Raw genomic sequence first — 21,158 nt, 5'->3', positions numbered from 1 at the left:
TAGAGATGGGAGTAACTAGTGAGGTAATTAAATTTGTTGATGACACAAAGTTATTCAAAGTCGTTAATTCGCGGGAGGATTATTTAAAATTACAAGAGGACCTTATGAGACTGGGCGTCTAAATGGCAGATGATGTTTAATGTGAGCAATGCATGTGGGAAAGAGGAATCCAAATTATAGGTACATAACGCAAAGTTCCATGTTAGGAGTCACAGACCAAGAAAGGGATCTAGATGTCGTCGTTGATGATATGTTGAAACCTTCTGCTCAGTGTGCTGCTGTGGCTAAGAAAGCAAATAGAATATTAGATATTATTAGGAAAGGAATGGAAAACAAAAATGAGGATGTTATAATGCCTTTTTATCGCTCCTTGGTGCGACCACACCTCGAATATTGTGTTCAATTCTGGTCACCGCATCTCAAAAATGGTATAGTGGAATTAGAAAAGGTGCAGAGAAGGGCGACGAAAATGATAAAGGGGATGGGACAACTTCCCTATGAGGAAAGTCTAAAGCGGCTGGGGCTCTTCAGCTTCGAGAAAAGGCAGCTGAGGGGAGATATGATAGAGGTCTATAAAATAATGAATGGAGTTGAATGGGTAGATGTGAAGCGTCTGTTTACGCTTTCCAAAAAATACTAGGACTAGGGGACATATGATTAAGCTACAATGTAGTAAGTTTAAAACGAATTGGAGAAACCTTTTTCTTCACTCCACGTGTAATTAAACTCTGTAATTCGTTGCCAGAGTATGTGGTAAAGGCGGTTAGCTTAGCGGAGTTTTAAAAAGGTTTGGATGGCTTCCTAAAGGAAAAGTCCATAGAACATTATTAAATTGGACTTGGGGGGAAATCCACTAATTCTGGGATAAGCAATATAATTTGTTTTGTACTTTTTTGGGATCTTGCCAGGTATTTGTGACCTGGATTGGCCACCGTTGGAAACAGGATGCTGGGCTTGATGGACCTTTGGTCTTTCCCAGTATGGCAATACTTATGTACTTATGGATGCATTTGGCATACAGGAGGTCATTTCATAAGATAACACCTAGATATAGAGGTGCAAACCATGCACATATATGTCGGTATTTTAGTCATTTAAAGGTGCACACTTAAATGATCTCTTATAAAATACCAACCAGGGTAAAAGTACAACTTTGCAAGGTGCAAGCTTTTACTAGCCTCAGCTCCTTCTCTGTCACTCTTTCCTTTGCTGGTCTTCAGTGTCTTTTACCCCTTACCCAGCTACTTATTGCACCTCTTTCACTGCCTTTCATCCTCTCTCCAGTCTTTCAAGTCATTCATATTACCTCTCAGCTTATCTAACACCTGGTCCCTGTGTCTTATTCTTCCCTTGCTCATCCCCTCACCTACCAATTTCTTAGTCTCCACTCTCACCCAAATCTTGATCTCTTTGTTCAGTTTCTAATAAATGTTTTCTTTTCTTAGATTAGCAGGTTTTATTGTCCTGGTTTTTTTCCCCCTCTCTTTCCTTTGTAAACCTCTTAGATGTATAACACGATAGGTGGTGTATCAAACATTGAAGAAACTTGTGACCCTGCATCTCCAATCTGATGCAGTTGCTGCCCCCTCTTCCAGCTTTGGTGTTCTTCTCTCCTTCTTCCTCCTGCAGCCCGCATGGTTGAAACTTGAGTGGTTTGAGCTGTGGAGCTCTACATTTGTGGAGTCTCTGGTGTGCACAGACAGCTAAGGTTTCAGTTGTGCAAGAGAATGGAGAGAAGAGGCATCCCCAAACCAGAGGCAGGAGCAGCAGTGCCCTTCAGGCCCTTACATTTTTGGTCCAGCCCATATTGGCAAAAGGTCTCTAGAATTTTACTGGTCAAGCAAAGGAGAAGTAACTAACTTGTTAGTCTCTCTCACTCACAAAAGGATTGACTTGGGCTGCACATACTGCAGCGGGAAATGTTTATCCACTCCTAGCCTAACTGAGATAATATTTAACCATCTCTCTGACCTCATATGCAACTTTCTTCAAATCGGTCACCTTACTTTCAAATTCTTCCTACTTTCTTACTCATCTATATGTTACAACTTTGCCTTACCTTTCACTACCAATTATAATGTTCTATTATGTATGGAGGCATATTTTCAAAGCACTTAGCCTTCCAAAGTTCCATAGGAACCTATGGAACTTTGGAAGGCTAAGTGCTTTGAAAATATGCCTCATTGTGTTGTCATTGCAAGTAGTATACCATGCCATATTTTGTATTGTTACTTGAATATTTTTACTGCTGTAATTGCCTATTGCTCATGTTTGATCTATTCTTACTGTGTACTGCCTTGAGTGAGTTCCTTCAAAAAGGCGGTAAATAAATCCTAATAAAATAAATAAATAAAACCATATTTCTCTCGATCATGTGCAATTCTATTTTATTATCCAGCTTGTAATTAGCATTCCTTTTCTTCACTTGTGAGATAAATAAAACCAAGCATAACCTTTTTACTTGACCATGCTGCTTCCTTTGACTCGCAAAAGTGCAGCAAAATCTCAGACAGGGTCATGGAGTAAAAAGTGGTGCGCTAAGGGCAAATAACACACACTTTTGCCATTTAACACTTGTTAACTGACAGAAACCTAGCATCATTTCCTTAACACACTTCAGTAATTACCCCTCTTTGCTTAAAACTAGTCAACTAGCAGGCTATAAACCACATCTTTTTATTGGATTCAGAACATTTCTGACAGACGTCATGAATAACTCTGGAAAATTTAATAACAAACATTTTGAGTTTGTCTGGTAAAAAGGTGTGGCCTACAGTTAATTTGTTTGCTCTTTTGCTTCCATATAAATAATAATCTAAAATAATAAACATACACTGCTCTGTTAAAGGAGATGTATGCATTCTTCTTATGAGGATCTTGCTTAAAGCAGTAAGACAAATTGTTGGAAGTTTTTTTTTTTTTAAGGCAACCCAAATGTTAAATTTTAGATTTATAGATAAAATCTTAAGCACAGAAGCTCCTATCATTGTGGATCTAAGCAACCCAGGCCCAGAGAAAAGTAGATCCCAGGCAAATGCCTCTCCCTTGGGCCAATTTGCCAACTGCCAAAAAAAAAACCTTTTTAATGAAAGTCTGCCAGATTTTCCTGACCTAACCTCTTTATAGAGAAGTATTTTACCATTGCACAGCCAAATGTGCTGTGCTCAGATTGATCCATTTATACTCTGTAATGTGACTCCTGACTCACGAGTACTGCAGCTTTGCAGATCCTAAGCCCACGGTACTGCATATGCAGAACTCAGTACATATGACAGTTTTACTAACGGGAACTTATTTTTACAGATTTATCATTTCTGTTTATTATTTTCATTCACTGACATCTGGCAAACCTGTCTGTAGGTGTGAAGTGTAAATCCAAGAACAGCGACAGCACCTTGGCCCTTTCAAATTCATAGAGATGCTGCTGCTTTTTGCTTGATGCTCTTTTTTTTTTTGTGCGAGAAGTCCTGGCATCCACTCTCTTTGTGCATCCTTGGTCAGTTTTCTAAAATATGAATCCATTACAAAAAATGAAATGTCCCGTAGTTTAGTCTTGGGTGTGGAGGGGATGGGGTGGGGCAGGGTGCTCTGGTATCTTCCAGTTGAGCTCTTTGGGATACTTTGTTTACACAGCACACTTCCTGTTGCGGAACCAGCTGTGTGTTCTGGCTGGGAGCACTCACACCATGAGGCCATCACATCCCTTGATTTCTTTAAAGTATTCATTTATTTTGTTAAAAGTATAAGAATTAACTGGATACAAAAGAGAGGTGATGTGGGAATAAGAGCACAACCAGAAAGTCATATGAGTCTGACTCCTTAAAGGATGTAGCAGATACTATTGGAGAGTCAGGAAGTCATGGGCTGTAATGGCCTCATAGCGTGAGTGCTCCCAGCCAGAATGCATAGCTGGTTCTGCACCAAGAAGTGTGTTGTGTAAACCAAGTATCCCAAAGAGCTCAAATAGCTGGAGGATATCACAGCATTTTAGAACAGTACTTAGAAAAACAAACTGAAACAAACAAAAATAATTAGCTGCTTTGTAAGAGCAGGAGAGGTTGTTACTGACTGATTCTAAATTATAGCACCTTGAAGAAGCATCCCCCCCCCCCCCCCCCCCCAAAATACAGGTTTGCAACCATTAGTTTCTTGATTTTAAGACAACACAACACGTTCAGTAATCCATGCAGAGCCACATTAAGAAATAGGCAAACTAGACATATGCCTAAGGCCCAAAAGTTTAAGGGGGCCCCCAGCAGATGGCCTTAGAATTCAGGAGGTGAGGATTGCCAACTGTTTGGATTTTTTCAGGATTCTATAAATTTGTAAATTACCTGACTCAAAGCCAGAAGGATGGCTTACGTGTGTGTGTGTGTGTGTGTGTGTGTGTGTGTATATATGTATATGTATATATATATATATATGTGTGTGTGTGTGTGTGTAGAGAGAGATTTTTCCAGAGCCGTAGGGGAAGGGAGGTCCCTGCCAGAGGGCTGGAGTGGTAGGATATCTCTGGGTGAGAGGAAGCCCAGCCCATGGGGAATAGTTTTGAAACAGAATGCACATAAATAGTGCTCTGGTACTGAAGAGTGACAGGAGGGAGGATATAAAACTAAAGTTATGCCCTTTAGTGGGGTCTTTGGTTGCCTGCAGGTCTGGAGTTGCCAGTACATATCCTGCCATTGATCAGGAGGAGAGAGAGGGGAGCCCTAAAAAATAGAGAAATCCACTGGCTGTAAGAGGCAGGTTGCGGCTCCAGTAAGCGGCAACTGGGAGACTGTGTGCTGTGGGTAGGTAGAGGAAGGCCTAGCCTGGGAGCAGGGGACCGGAGCCAGGGAGAACTCGTCCCATGGATCAAAGGTGGGTCACTGCTGGAGATCGAGGGAGATCTGAGCCCACAAAAGTATATCAGTGTAAAGAAGAGGAGTACAGACTTTGGGGATAATATCTCTCTACAGGATAGGCATGGACAGGAGAAGCTGTAAATATAACACCAAGTATCCTATAAATTTTAATTTGGGGAAGAAGTGGAAAAGGGAGTTCCTTTTTGGGAATAACAATAAGGAATACTTTAGACTGATAATTTGCCAGTTGACATTTGCCTTTTGTAAGAGTTCAAATAAAGGGTTTAAGTTTGTTTGAGACTTTTTGATTACTGCCTGGTTTGTGGAAGAGAGAGAGCTAAGGGAACCGATCAGCTCATGAGGATAAAGCACAGCCTCTCAAACCCCTCGATCACTATTCTGGATCATAGACCCACTCCCAAGCTCAACTGCAGGTGAGCTGGACTGGATGAATGAGGTGAGAGTGGCCCTGAATGTGAAACTGAGCTGAACTCTGCTTTGTGGCCCGGGACCGGAGCTAGTGTTAAATAAAATAAATACATTTTAGTGTTTAGCCCTCTATAGCTCTCCAGTGCTGTCCCCTTCCAGTGCAGAAACTATAGTAGGATGTCAGTGGAAAGGCTGCAGTAGTCACAGCAAGGAGGAGCTGAGCTGCAATAAATTCCTGTGCTATAGGGAGAGAGTAAGCTGTATTTTGAGGCTTTGGAATCAATGCGTGTCCTGGGGGGGTGGAGAGGGATTGTTGAGAAGGGGTGAGCCTATAAGAATGGAAAAGTGCAGGGTCAGTATTATGGAATGCAAACAGGGCACTTGTTCTGGGTCCCCATATTACAGGGGGCTCCAAATCTGTCTAAATCTGAAGAAGATACAGCTTCTGGTGAGCTTTGGGGGCTCTTTAAATTTCTGCTCTGGGCCCCTGCATGTTTAACACCAGCCTGAGAAAGTGTGAGGGTGCTGCTACAGGCAAGAGCTAGCAGCAAAAGCAAGAACTTTACATGGTTGGAGGCACGGACCCAGCGCATGAACAAGAGAAGAAAGAGAAAGTGTGTGTGTGTGTTTGATCTTGCCTGAAAAGTGTTAGTATGAATGTGCCTGAACAGGTGTGTATATGTGTGTGTATATATATATATATATATATATATATATATTAGTGGTTTTTTTGTAGAAAAAAAGGTGCCGGTACTCATTATGGGCAGGGTCACCACATATGGCTCCACCCCTATGATAGCCACACCCCTTATACCAGCCATGGCGCATATAAAGAGACATCATTGAAAATAATATACTAGTATAGGAGAAAAAAAATAACGTGTTTTTTTTTTTCATTATAAATAATTTCTGTAAGCTGTTACAGCTCCAGTATACCCAGTGCAAAATAAGACATCAGATGTAAATTCTCAAATTGGACATATTCCAAACACTAAAATGAAAATAAAACTATTTTTTCTACCTTTGTTGTCTGGTGACTTTGTTTTTCTAGCCATATTGGTCCCAGTCTCATATTCTGCTGCTCTCTATCTGTTCTCTTAACTCTGTTTCCAGGGCTTCCTTTCCATTTATTTGTTAACTTTCCTCCTTTCTTGTTCATTTCTTGCCCTACATCCATAAGTAAAAGCTGGGTCCTCTGTGGAATTGACTGGAGGAGGTATAAAGTGGATCCAGCTTTTGCCTGTTTTCTCCATCCATGTGCAGTTTTTCTCCTCTCTTCCCTTTCCCTCATCTCCATCCATGTGCATCTTCTTCTTTTTTCTTTCCTTCCCTCCATCCATATCTAGCACTTTCTTCATCCCCTCCATCCATGTCCAGCATTTCTCCTCTCTCCCCTTCCCTTCCCTCCCATCCATGTCCAGCAATTCTCCTCTCTCCCCCCTGTCCTCCCCTGCCATCCATGTTCAGCAGTGTTCTCTTCCCTGCCCTCCCCTCCGATCCATGTCCAGCATGTTTCCTCTCTCCCTTGCCCTCCCATCTATGTCCAGCGATTCTCCTCTCTCCCCTGCCCTCCTCTCCCATCCATGTCCAGCGATTCTCCTCTCTCCTCTGCCCTCCCATCCATTTCCAGTGATTCTCCTCTTTCCCCTGCCCTCCCCTCTCATCCATGTCCAGCATGTCTCCTCTCTCCCCTGCCGTCCCCTCTTATCCATGTCTTGCAATTCTCTCTTCCCTGCCCTCTTCTCCTATCCATGTCCAGCAATTCTCTCTTCCCTGCTGTCCCCTCCCCTCCCATCCATGTCCTACAATTCTCTCTTCCCTGCCTCCCCTCCTATCCATGTCCAGCGATTCTCCTCTCTTCCCTGTCCTCCCCTCCTATCCATATCCAGCAATTCTCTCTTCCCTGCCTTCCCGCTCCCTTCCGTTTGTGCGCCCGTGCTCCCTGACTCAAAATCTTTTGTTTACCTGAAGTCGTTGAACCGGCAGTGAAAGCAGTAGGCAGACAGGCTCGTCTCCTCGTCGCTTTCCTTCCCTCTCAGCGCATCCCGCCCTCGCGGCAAGGAAATTACATCAGAGGAAGGTGGGATGCGCTGAGAGGGAAGGGAAGCGACGAGGAGATGAGCCTGCCTGCCTGCTGCCTTCACTGCCGGTTCGCCGCAATTTCAGGTAAACAAAAGATTTCAACTCAGGGAGCACGGGAGCATGAACGGAAGGGAGTGGGCAGGTGAGCCGGACCTCAGAAAAAAGGTGCCAATACGCCACAAAAAAAGCACTGTATGTATGTGTGTATGTGTATATATATATATATATATATATATATATATATATATATATATATATATATACACACACACACTATTTGAAGAGTGTGTGTACATATGCCTGACATATTTTTGATATGTGTAACAATGTTTCTGTTTATCTTATGAGAACAGTCTCATCTAAATTTGGGCTTCCACTCTCTATATATCCTATTAAAAACCCCCAAGGAAGCTAAATGTAATTTTCTTCTGCTTCTTCCATATGTGAACCTTTTCTTACATGTAAAGCTATTTGTGAATTTATACTTCAGATATATCAACAGTAAATCTCACTCTTTGGGGCAGCCTACTCTTGGCATTCCTGGTTTGTACCAGAAATAGTGCAGGGTGAAAATGGCTAGCCCAGCTTTCCAGGTTCTCAACCTGCTCCTCCTGAGCCAAGTTACACACTTCTAGGAGCCTTTTTGACCAGCCTTGTTTTTGAACTTACATCCCATTTCATTGTGCTTTTTGTAGTCCCTGATTCTACCCACTGAAATCATTACAAGTTCCATAATGTACTATAATGGGGTTGTTAGAAATCCAGGACTGGCCTGAAGTCTTCCTTCTGGAACTGGGTAACTTGGCAACGCTAACCATTAAGGTACTCCATTTGAAGCACATGCTCATTCCAAACTATTACTTCTACCATATCCACAGCAAAGCTCTTCACTTTCCCTAATACTTGTAGAGAGATGAAATGTAGGGGGAATGCCATGAATGAAAAAATGGGGGAAAGAGGTCAAGGAAAATGAATATGACTGGTGGGTGGGGGGGAGAGGGAGAGAGAAATCAAGTAGATAGGAATGCATGATGCGGAGGCCCACACATATATGTTTGCCTAGGGCCCAATATAGTGTTAATCTGGCCCTGAATCCATTCAAATGGACTTTGCCTTCCTGTCTCATTTGAGCCTGAGGGCTGTCTCTTACCACTGTTGTGCCCTGTCTTCTGGGAGGATCTTCTACAGATATGTCTAGTGATGGTGACCATGTGGTTGCATATGTACCTGCAAGGAGGGGATTTGAACGCACTTCTGACAAGTCTAAAAATTGGTTTTGAAAATTCCAGTTTGGACATTTTTGTGAGAAAAACATCCAAATGCAGAGTTATGCCACTTTTTGGATGTTTTTCTTTTTAGAAATGAGCTCCGTAGTATTGTATTCTGCTACAGCGTCACAGTTCTAAGTGGCTTGCAAAAAAAAAAGAAACTGGAGCACACCTCCAGGACTATTACACATAATGGACATAATAAAATCAATATTCAAGGATGAAATTAATCAACAATACATAAAACAAATTTCTAAATGGCCAGGTTTTAAACTTTTTTTCTAAAATCTAAATAGGAATGAGCATTATAAAATAAACTTGGTATCTCTCTAAATTTTAGTAAATTGAAATGCCCAAGAGTTCCAGCAGCTTAAACTGCTTTTTGTTCTTTGGGGAGGGAAAATATATGTAGCTAGAACTATATAATCTGTGATTTCTTTCTGATTTTGCAAAAACCACATGTTGATATAAATAAGACGGTGTTAGACCACCTCACATTTTATAAAGAAAACAAGCTAGCTTGACTAGAATACAAGCTTCTATGGGTAACCAGTGAAGTATTATACAGTGAGATCTTCTCAAATTTTCGAAATGAGAAAATGAGACAACAAAAAGCAGTATTTTGAATGGTTTGAATAATGTTTGCACAGTGATTGAGAGAGTTTTGCTAATTTTCTTGTTCTTTTTTTTTTTTTTTTTTTTTTTACTTTACTCTCTATTAACATTTTCACCCACTTCCATCCAGCAGGCATTGGAAGAACTTTATCTCCTACCAGCCTGTGTATTCTGAACTGTTTTGTTTATTTTTACAGGGTTACCAAGAAAAAAACAAGTTTATTGCTGCACAAGGTAAAATCTGTTGGATGTTCTCTTAACGTTTTCAGCAGTCCAGTAAGCTTTTACTAGAGCTACTGGCAAGATTGTACTGCATATAGGCTCTGTGAGGTGATGAAGCAAACATGCAGGGATGGTTTTAGCAGCGTTACATGCTGAAGGTGCAGCTACTGCTTCTCCTTCTAACTTGTTCTTCCCTACTTTTCAAAACACAGGTAGAACTATTACTTGCCAGTATACAGTACAGGTCAGTACAGTTGACTTAAACCCGTCAGCTGTTGGCCTGGAGTTAGGGGTAGTGAGGGTAAAGGTATATTCTCAGAGGACAAGAGGTTTTGGCAGGTCCTCTTAAAGATTTGTTTAATATATCCTTGAAGATGGGAGAGGTTCCGAGGGAAAGGAGAACGGCGGATGTGGTCCCTCTTCACAAAAGTGGTGATAGGGAAGAAGCTGGAAACTACAGGCCAGTAAGCCTTACTTCGGTTATTGGAAAAGTAATGGAAGCGATGCTGAAGGAAAGGATAGTGAATTTCCTGGAAGCCAATAAGTTGCAAGATCCGAGACAACATGGTTTTATCAAAGGGAAATCGTGCCAAACGAATCTCATTGAGTTCTTTGATTGGGTGACTGGAGAATTAAATCAGGGATGAGCTATGGACGTAATCTACTTAGATTTCAGCAAACCTTTGGCACGGTTCCCCACAGGAGACTCTTAAATAAACTGGATGGGCTGAAGATAGGACCCGAAGTGGTGAACTGGATTAGGAACTGGTTGACGGACAGACGCCAGAGGGTGATGGTGAATGGAATTCGCTCGGATGAGGGAAAGGTGAGTAGTGGAGTGCCTCAGGGATCGGTGCTGGGGGCGATTCTGTTCAATATATTTGTGAGTGAAATTGCCGAAGAGTTAGAAGGTAAGGTTTACCTATTTGCGGATGATACTAAGATCTGTAACAGAGTGGACACCCGGGAGGGAGTGGAAAACATGAAGAAGGATCTGAGGAAGCTAGAAGAATGGTCTAAGGTTTGGCAATTAAAATTCAATGCGAAGAAATGCAAAGTGATGCACTTAGGGAATAGAAATCCACGGGAGACATATGTGTTAGGCGGGGAGAGTCTGATAGGTTACAGACAGGGAGAGGGATCTTGGGGTGATAGTATCTGAAGATTTGAAGGCGACGAAACAGTGTGACAAGGCGGTGACCGTAGCTAGAAGGTTGTTAGGCTGTATAGAGAGAGGTGTGACCAGCAGAAGAAAGTGGGTGTTGATGCCCCTGTATAAGTCATTGGTGAGGCCCCACCTGGAGTATTGTGTTCAGTTTTGGAGGCCATATCTTGTGAAGGATGTAAAAAGAATTGAAGCGGAGCAAAGAAAAGCTACGAGAATGGTATGGGATTTGCGTTACAAGACGTATGAGGAGAGACTTGCTGAACTAAACATGTATACTCTGGAGGAAAGGAGAAACGGGTGATATGATACAGACGTTCAGATATTTGAAAGGTATTAATCCGCAGACGAACCTTTTCCGGAGATGCGAAGGCGGTAGAACGAGAGGACATGAAATGAGATTGAAGGGGGACAGACTCAAGAAAAATGTCAGGAAGTATTTTTTCACGGAGAGAGAGTAGTGGATGCTTGGAATGCCCTCCCGCGGGAGGTGGTGGAAATGAAACGGTAGAACGAGAGGACATGAAATGAGATTGAAGGGGGGCAGACTCAAGAAAAATGTCAGGAAGTATTTTTTCACGGAGAGAGTAGTGGATGCTTGGAATGCCCTCCCGCGGGAGGTGGTGGAAATGAAAACGGTAACGGAATTCAAACATGCATGGAATAAGCATAAAGGAATCCTGTTCAGAAGGAATGGATCCTCAGGAGCTTAGTTGAGATCGGGTGGCAGAGCCGGTGGTGGGAGGCGGGTCTGGTAGTTGGGAGGCAGGAATAGTGCTGGGCAGACTTATACGGTCTGTGCCAGAGCCGGTGGTGGGAGATGAGACTGGTGGTTGGGAGGCGGGGATAGTGCTGGGCAGACTTATACGGTCTGTGCCAGAGTTGGTGGTTGGGAGGCAGGTCTGGTGGTTGGGAGGTGGGGATAGTGCTAGGCAGACTTATACGGTCTGTGCCAGAGCCAGTGGTGGGAGGCAGGGATAGTGCTGGGCAGACTTATACGGTCTGTGCCAGAGCCGGTGGCGGGAGGCGGGGCTGGTGGTTGGGAGGCGGGGATAGTGCTGGGCAGACTTATACGGTCTGTGTCCTGAAGAGCACAGGTACAAATCAAAGTAGGGTATACACAAAAAGTAGCACACATGAGTTATCTTGTTAGGCAGACTGGATGGACCGTGCAGGTCTTTTTCTGCTGTCATCTACTATGTTACTGTGTTACTGTCCTTCCCCATGTTTAAACTTGTACAGCGCTGCGTAACCCTGGCAGCGCTATAGAAATGCTAAGTAGTAGTAGTAGTAGTAGTACATGTGGGTCGACGTCCGCGTCGTCCCAGGAAACGGCAAATTTTTCTCAGCAAAAATAAAAAGTTTTGCCAGAGTCTTCTAGCGCTTGAACAGCACGCACCGCGCATGCACGGACGACTTCCTGCCCATCGCGTGAGCGTGCCTCTTCAGTTTTCTCCACGTTGAGGTGTGGGAGGTTTTTTTTGCGCTCCTCTCAGGCCCAGGGAAGAGTCTCGAGTTTTCGCTTTTTTTCTCCTAATTTTTACTTTATTTTATTATTATTGTCATTTAAAAAAAAAAGGTCCCATAGTGTACTTTTAGTTTTGTTCCCTTTCAAGTTTCCTTTGTTTTTCCTCTGGCTGCACGGTCGGGTTATTCCCTTATTTTTGTGCCCTTTTTCTTTTATCGGGCACAATCACGTCTTTTGATTTTGCCGAAGCTGTTTTCCCTTCCATGTCATCGAAGACACCCAGCGGCTTCAAACGTTGTACTTGGTGCAACCGAACCATCTCAGGTACCAATACCCACACCTGGTGTATCCAGTGCCTTGGACCCAACCATAGTCCAGCCGCTTGTAGTCTGTGTCTTTGTATTAAGAAACTGACCCAAGTGTCTCGAGAAGCCCAATGAGAAAAGCTTTTTGGGGCTTGGTCCGGTCCTTCGATGTCGACATCGGTACCGAGGTTGTCGGCGTCGACATTGAAAGCAGCATCGACGTTGGGAGGAGAGGTAATGGCTGCTGAGAGACCAACTCATGCTGGGTGCAGCGAGGCGTCGAATGGGTCTCCACCTGCCTCGAGGCCTTCTGTTATGCAGGCCCCCCGGGACCGACCTTCGTCAGACCCGACCCCGAGGATTCCATGTGCTCCTCAGTACCGAGGAGTCTCGATGACGAGCGTCGAGCGAAGGCGAAGAAGCACCGTCATCGTTCTCCTTCAACACATGATGCTGGGTGCTCCTGGGCGTCGAGAGAGTCGGCACCCAAGAAGCGTCGGCATCGAGAGGATTGCTCCCCCGCGATACAGGAGGTGCCGATGCGTCGGTCTCCTAGCAGCCCAGTACCTGCTCCCGAGCCTCCACACATTCTGATACCACCTGTCCCACCGACCCCGCAGCCTTCTCCGATGGCGGCTCTCGACAAACGCATCCGGGCCTTGTTTCCAGAATTTCTGGAGGGACTGCTACCTCAGTCAGCTTCAGTGTTGGGGGTGCTTGCGCCTTCTGTACCGTCTGCTGCAGCGATGTCTGGCCCTTCTCCTGTGGTGAGATCCCCGACCATGATGCCGCCTGTGTCATCGGCGTCGGCTGCCACCCAGGTCGACTCCCCTTCGACGCCTGTGGAGAGAGCTTTGCCGCAGTCTGAGTGGGCGTTGGCCTTGCAACATCGCCATTGAGGACATCATTCCTCAGCGTCAAGGCAGGTCCAGTGTCGAGTATCTTAGCAGAGGTCTTATCCGATACTGAGCAGGATCGTTCATGGGAGTCAGAGGAAGATCCCAGGTATTTTTCTTCTGATGAGTCCTATGGGATTCCCTCTGAACCTTCCCTTCCACCAGAGAGGAGACTATCTCCACCGGAGAGTCTATCCTTTTCATCTTTTGTCTGGGAGATGGCTAAGGCTATTCCCTTCCCTGTGGAGGTTGAGGATGAGCCCACAACTGAGATGCTCAAAGTCCTGGACTATTCTTTTCCACCTAAAGAGGCTGTGACAGTCCCTCTTCATAAGGTACTGAAGGAAGTCCGTATGCGAAACTGATCGGCGCCTCTGTATGACCCTGTGGTTCCGAAGAAAGCTGAATCTCAGTATCGGTTCCACTGTGAACCTGGATTAATGAGGTCTCAGTTACCCCACAATTCTGCCCTCAAGAGAGCCAGGAGTGCTACAGATTATGCTTCGGCGCCCCCAGGCAGAGAAGCTAGGACACTTGATTCTTTTTGGAGGAAGACCTATCAGGCCGCTATGCTCGCTGCCAAGATTCAATCATACCAGCTCTTCACGAGTGTTCACTTGCGGGACTCGATAAGGCAACTGTCTAGCTTGGTTGATGCACTCCCTTCGGAGCAAGCCGAGCCTTTTCGCCAGGTGGTCAGGCAGCAGAAGGCGTGTCGAAAATTCCTGGCCAGGGGTACATTCGACACTTTTGATGTAGCATCCAGGATCACTGCTCAAGGTATTGTGATGCGTAGACTCTAATGGCTTCGTGTCTCTGACCTGGATCATTCTGTTCAGCAGCGAATGGCAGATGTTCCTTGCTGGGGGACAACCTTTTTGGTGAAAAGTAGAGGATCTTGTTGATCAGATCAAGAAGCATAATGATGCTATGGATACTCTGTCCCACGGGCCGTCTTCTGCTACTACCTCCTCATCTAGGAGGTATTTTGGAGGGAAGAGGAGTGCTCCCTATTCCTATCCTAGGCGTAGGTATACTCCTGCTTCTCGGCAGCCGGCCTTTGTAAAAGTGTCCATACCGGTTTGGGGGGAGGTTGATATTTTTTCACCAAAGGTGGCCTCTCATAATCTCCGACCGGTGGGTTCTTCATATAGTCCGGTCAGGATACACCCTCAATCTGGAATCCAAACCTCCAAATTGCCCACCAGGAGCTCATTCTTACAGTTCCCAGCACAAACAGGTACTTGCAGAGGAACTCTACGCCCTTCTGAAGGCCCAAGCGGTCAAACCCGTTCCACCAAGCTAAGAAGGACTGGGATTCTATTCCAGGTACTTCCTTGTGCAGAAAAAGACGGGGGGGGGGGGGGGGGGGGCGGGGATGCGTCCCATCCTAGACCTGAAGGCCCTGAACAAATTTCTAGTCAGAGAAAGGTTCAGGGTTGTTTCTGTGGGCACCATTCCTCCTATGATTCAGGGGACTGATTGGCTATGCTCTCTGGACTTAAAGGATGCTTACACACACATCTCGATACTCCCGGCTCAGAGGAAGTATCTTCGATTTCGGTTGGGAACACAGCACTTTCAGTGCTGTGAACTGCCCTTTGGTCTGGCGTCTGCACCCAGAGTGTTCACAAAGTTCCTAGCGGTAGTCGCAGCATCGCTACGCAGACTGGAAGTGCATGTGTTCCCTTATCTCGACGATTGGCTGGTGAAGAGCACCTTGGAGGCAGGCGCTCTACAGTCTATGCGAATGACTATTCAGGTGCTAGAGCTGCTGGGTTTCATGATCAATTACCCCAAGTCCCATCTCACCCCAGTTCAAAAGTTGGAATTCATTGGAGCTCTTTAACACAAAGACAGCTCGAGCTTATCTTCCCGAGGCAAAGGCAGACAACCTCCTGTCCCTGGTGTCCATAGTTCGAGTGTTTCAAAAGATCACGGCTCGGCAGATGTTGAGACTTCCAGGGCACATGGCCTCCACAGTTCATGTGACTCCCATGGCACGTCTGCACATGAGATCAGCTCAATGGGCCCTAGCTTCCCAGTGGTATCAAGCTGCAGGGGGTCTAGAGGATGTGATCCAACTGTCCACTGGCTTTCGAAATTCCTTTCAGTGGTGGGTGATTTGATCCAATTTGACCTTGGGACGTCCTTTTCAAATTCCTCAGCTACAAAAAGTGTTGACGATGGATGCAACCCTCCTGGGGTGAGGAGCTCATGTAGATGGGCTTCACATTCAAGGAGCTTGGTCCTTTCAAGAAAAAGGTCTTCAGATCCATCTCCTGGAATTGCGAGCGATCTGGAACGCTCTAAAGGCTTTCAGAGATCGGCTGTCCAACCAAATCATTTTGATTCAAACAATCAGGTTGCCATGTATTACACCAACAAGCGGGGGGGGGGGGGGGGGGGGCACCGGATCTCACCCTCTGTGTGAGGAAGCCGTCCAGATGTGGCTTTGGGCACGTCATCATGGCATGTTTCTCCAAGCCACTTATCTGGCAGGCGTAAACAACAGTCTGGCTGACAGGTTGAGCAAGATAATGCAACCTCAAGAGTGGTCGCTGAACATGGGTGTAGCCCGCAATATCTTCCGAATGTGGATCTTTTTGCCACTCAGTCCAATCACAAGGTCCCTCAGTTCTGTTCTAGGCTTCAAGCCCATGACAGACTAGCGTCAGATGCCTTTCTCCTTTATTGGGGAACAGGCCTTTTGTTTGCCTATCCTCCCATACCTCTAGTAGGACAGACTTTGCTGAAACTCAAGCAAGACTGCGGAACCATGATTCTCATTGCTTCCTTCTGGCCACGCCAGATTTGATTCCCTCTTCTTCTGGAGTTGTCCTCTGAGGAACCATGGAGATTGGAGTGTTTTCCTACCCTCATCACCCAGAACGAGGGGTCACTTCTACATCCCAACCTGCAGATTCTGGCTCTCATTCCCTGGATGTTGAGAGCTTAGATTTTGCCTTCTTGGGTCTTTCAGAGGGTGTCTCCCGAGTCTTGCTTGCTTCCAGGAAAGATTCCACGAAGAGGTGTTACTCTTTCAAATGGAGAAGGTTTGCTGTCTGGTATGACAGCAAGGCCATAGATCCTCTTTCTTGTCCTACACGGAGCCTGCATGAATACCTTCTACACCTATCAGAGTCTGGTCTCAAGACCAACTCCTTAAGAGTTCACCTTAGTGTGATTAGTGCTTATCATCGGTGTGTAAAGGGTAAGCCTATCTCTGGACAGCCTATCTCTGGACAGCCTTTAGTTGTTCGCTTCATGAGAGGTTTGCTTTTGTCAAAACCCCCGGTCTAACCTCCACCAGTGTCATGGGATCTCAACGTCGTCCTCACCCAGCTGATGAAAGCTCCTTTTGAGCCACTGAATTCCTGCCATCTGAAGTACTTGACCTGAAAGGTCATTTTGGTGGCTGTTACTTCAGCTCGTAGAGTCAGTGAGCTTCAGGCCTTAGTAGTTCATGCATCTTATATCAAGTTTCATCACAACAGAGTAGTCCTCCGCACGCACCCTAAGCTTCTGCCGAAGGCGGTGTCGGAGTTCCATCTGAACCAGTCAATTTTCTTGCCAACATTCTTTCTCCGTCCTCTTACCCACCCTGATGAAAGCAGTTTGCATACCTTGGACTGCAAGAGAGCATTGGCCTTTTTACATGGAGCGGACAAAGCCCTTCAGACAGTCCAACCAGTTGTTTGTTTCTTTTGATCCCAACAGGAGGTGAGTCGCCATCGGAAAACGCACAATCTCCAATTGGCTAGCAGATTGCATTTCCTTTACTTATGTCCAAGCTGGTCTGACTCTGGAGGGCCATGTCACGGCTGACAATGTTAAAGCCATGACTGCGTCAGTGGCTCACTTAAAGTTAGCCTCTATTGAAGAGATTTGCAAGGCTGCAATGTGGTCATCGGTCCACAGATTCACATCTCACTACTGCCTTCAGCAGGATACCCGACGCAACAGTCGGTTTGGGCAGTCAATGCTACAGAATCTGTTCGGGGTTTAGAATCCAACTCCACCCCCTAGACCCATTTTTGTTCTGTTCCAGGCTGCACTCTCAGTTAGTTGTTTATGGTTTCAGGTCAATCTATGTTATGTCCTCGCAGTTGCGAGGCCCAATTGACCAGTGTTCATTGTTTTGAGTGAGCCTGGATGCTAGGGATACCCCACATGTGAGAACAAGCAGCCTGCTTGTCCTCGGAGAAAGCGAAGATACTTACCTGTAGCAGGTATTCTCCGAGGACAGCAGGCTGATTGTTCTCACAAACCCACCCACCTCACCTTTGGAATTGTTGTTAGTTTGTTTATATGCTTTTTGATTTAACTGAAGAGGCACGCTCACGTGACGGGCGGGAAGTCGTCCACACATGCACGGTGCGCACTGTTCATGCGCTAGAAGAATCTGGCAAAACGTTTTATTTTTGCTGAGAAAAATGTACCATTTCCTGGACCAACACGTTTGTCGACCAACATGTGAGAACAATCAGCCTGCTGTCCTTGGAGAATACCTGCTATAGGTAAGTATCTTCACTTTACACTAGGCAGTCATATGAAGATTGGGACTGATGGATCTTCTGTTCACCCTAATCAGTTATGTAACTGGTAGAAGAGAAGCTTGCAGTAACTTTACTATAAATATATAAATAACCCAACTGCCCATTCTCCTTTCCTCTAGCAACTGCTCCCCATACGTTTTTTTCTTTGGCCCAGTACTGGCAGTCATCTCTACCAGATCTCTTAATTCTGGTCTCAATGACTTCTAAAGACAGCATTTCACTGCCACCTAGATGAGAAAACCAGAACTGCTGATCAGTTCAACTCTGTTTTACTAATTGATTTTAATATTTGTTTTATTGATGTCCGCCTAGAACTTTGTGATTGGTGAACTAGAAATGTTGTAAAAATTAATAAATACAAAATTATTCAATGATGCTGTAACAGTTAAAACTTATGAAGAGATTCCTATGCTGAATTTATATCAAATGTTCTAAAAGCTTCAGCCTGCATAATCTATTACCATGATGTGCTGAGCCAAGTAGAGTGATAAAAAAAACAAGACCTTATTTGTAAAGGATTTGCAATGCCATTAGGACCAATTTTAAGACACTAAACATTTGTAGAATAGGCCCTAAGTAAACAATGACACCATTATTTCTCTTGTCACCTTTTTGGAACTCCCCCTCCCCTATCTTAGAAGGCATATGTAGGCAGCACTGTGGGCTGTTTCTGAGCTGGTGGGATGGTTCTTCCTAAACCCCTTGCATCACTGTTTGCTGGGGGATGCCATAGTCATTGCAGTTACCTTTCTTCCTTTTCTCCCTCCTTGAGATTCAATTCTCCACCTCCAAGCTACAGCCGGTCACCTATATTCTCTCCTTCTAAAAGACAGTGAACTTGAAGCTAAATCTGCCACACCAGGTTGTGCAGCACAGCAGCCTGAGGTATGGAGCTTTGCCTCACAACATAGTATATGATGGCAGATAAGACCTGCAGGGTCCATCTACTCTGCCCAATAAGTAAGCCAAAGCCACATCTGCTACTCCATCTAATCTAATATGGACATTTCTTTTCCACTTTACCCAAATAGGCTGTAGGTGGACCACAATCAAAGTAAAAATGGGACAGATCCCATTGAATTACATTAACATAGTAACATAGTAGCATAGTAGATGATGGCAGAAAAAGACCTGCACGATGCATCCAGTCTGCCCAAATCAAGGTAAGGTATACACAAAAAGTAGCACATATGATAAACTCATATGTGCTACTTTTTGTGTATACCTTACCTTGATTTGTATCTGCCATTTTCAGGGCACAGACCGTAGAGTCTGCCCAGCATTAGCCCCGCCTCCCACCACTGGCTCTGCCACCCAATCTTGGCTAAGCTTCTGAGGATCCGTTCCTTCTGAACAGGATTCCTTTATGTTTTTCCAGTCATGTTTGAATTCCGTTACCGTTTTCATCTCCACCACCTCCCGCGGGAGGGCATTCCAAGTATCCACTACTCTCTCCATGAAAAAATACTTCCTGGCATTTTTCTTGAGTCTGCCCCCCATCAATCTCATTTCATGTCCTCTAGTTCTACCACCTTCCCATCTCCAGAAAAGGTTCTTTTGCGGATTAATACCTTTCAAATATTTGAACGTCTTTTTATCATATCACCCCTGTTTCTCTTTTCCTCCAGGGTATACATGTTCAGGTCAGCAAATCTCTCCTCATACGTCTTGTAACGCAAATCCCATACCATTCTTGTAGCGTTTCTTTGCACTGCTTCAATTCTTTTTACATCCTTAGCAAGATATGGCCTCCAAAACTGAACACAATACTCCAGGTGGGGCCTCACCAATGACTTATACAGGGACATTAAAACCTCTTTTCTTCTGCTGGTCACACCTCTCTCTATACAGCCTAGCAACCTTCTAGCTACAGCCACCGCCTTGTTACACTGTTTCGTCACCTTCAGATCCTCAGATACTATCACCCCAAGATCCCTCTCCCCGTCAGTACATATCAGACTCTCACCGCCTAACGCATACGTCTCCCATGGATTTCTTCACATTGAATTTTAATTGCCAAACCTTAGACTATTCTTCTAGCTTCCGCAAATCCTTTTTCATGTTTTCCACTCCCTCCGGGGTGTCCACTCTGTTACAAATCTTAGTATCATCCGCAAAAAGGCAAACTTTACCTTCTAACCCTTCGGCAATTTCACTCACAAATATATTGAATAGAATCGGCCCCAGCACTGATCCCTGAGGCACTCCACTACTCACCTTTCCCTCATCCGAGCGAATTCCATTAACCACCACCCTCTGGCGTCTGTTTGTCAACCAGTTCCTAATCCAGTTCACCACGTCGGGTCCTATCTTCAGCCCATCAAGTTTATTCAAGAGCCTCCTGTGGGGAACCGTATCAAAAGCTTTGCTGAAATCTAAGTAGATTACGTCTATAGCACGTCCCTGATTCAATTCTCCGGTCACTCAGTCAAAGAATTCAATGAGATTCATTTGGCACAATTTACCTTTGGTAAAACCATGTTGTCTTGGATCTTGCAACTTATTGGCTTCCAGGAAATTCACTATCCTTTCCTTCAGCATCGCTTCCATTACTTTTCTAATAACCGAAGAGAGGCTTACCGGCATGTAGTTTCCAGCTTCTTCCCTATCACCACTTTTGTGAAGAGGGACTACGTCCGCCATTCTCCAGTCCCACGGAACCTCTCCCGTCTGCAAGGATTTATTAAACAAATCTTTAAGAGGACCCGCCAGAACCTTTCTGAGCTCCCTCAATATCCTGAGGTGGATCCCTTCTGGTCCCACGGCTTTGTCAACCTTTAGCTTTTCAAGTTGTTCATACACACTCTCTTCAGTGAACGGTGCTCTATGCACTCCATTCTCATTCGTGCTTTTGCCAGTCAATCGCGGTCCTTCTCAAGGATTTTCTTTTGTGAAAAGATATAACTTACATATAACACAAGTACTCCTTGCTTCATTCTCAAGGGTCCTTCAAATGCTGGGCAAACAAGTAAGCCTTTATTGCCTCCTAAATACAGAATAACAGGTAATATGTTGAATATCTTTTGATAGTTTATTCTATAGCTCCTGATCTCTTCCTACTAGAGATCGATATCTAGTAACCGCCTTTCAGCACACCAAAATTGGGGGTATATTCAACCTCACTTCCTGAGTGGAATGAAGCATTCTAGTTGCTGAGTAAAGAAAAACCATGTTATGGAGATAGTCGGGAGCTAATCCATACAAAACTTTGAAAACAAACATCAATAACTTAAATTGAATTCTCGCCTGGACCGGCAGCCAGTGCAATTTAATTAAAAATTGGGTGGCATGATCAGTAGATCTGC

At 44.8% G+C, this 21,158-nt stretch overlaps 1 protein-coding gene across 5 annotated transcripts in view; it reads left to right on the top strand.

The window, feature by feature from the left end:
- The window catches only part of PTPRA (protein tyrosine phosphatase receptor type A), a 373,699-nt gene that overhangs the window by 216,524 nt on the left and 136,017 nt on the right, over window positions 1-21,158 (top strand). For all 5 annotated transcript variants that reach the window (XM_030191011.1, XM_030191010.1, XM_030191012.1 and 2 more), the window contains one exon: window positions 9,436-9,472. In XM_030191011.1, the coding sequence (XP_030046871.1) occupies window positions 9,436-9,472 (37 nt within the window). The remainder of the gene's footprint in view (window positions 1-9,435; window positions 9,473-21,158) is intronic.

The sequence above is a fragment of the Microcaecilia unicolor genome, chromosome 2 (assembly GCF_901765095.1).
Source record: "Microcaecilia unicolor chromosome 2, aMicUni1.1, whole genome shotgun sequence".
NCBI classification, from domain to species: domain Eukaryota; kingdom Metazoa; phylum Chordata; class Amphibia; order Gymnophiona; family Siphonopidae; genus Microcaecilia; species Microcaecilia unicolor.
Note: the sequence above shows the minus strand (reverse complement) of the source record. Positions and strands in the feature narration are given on the sequence as shown.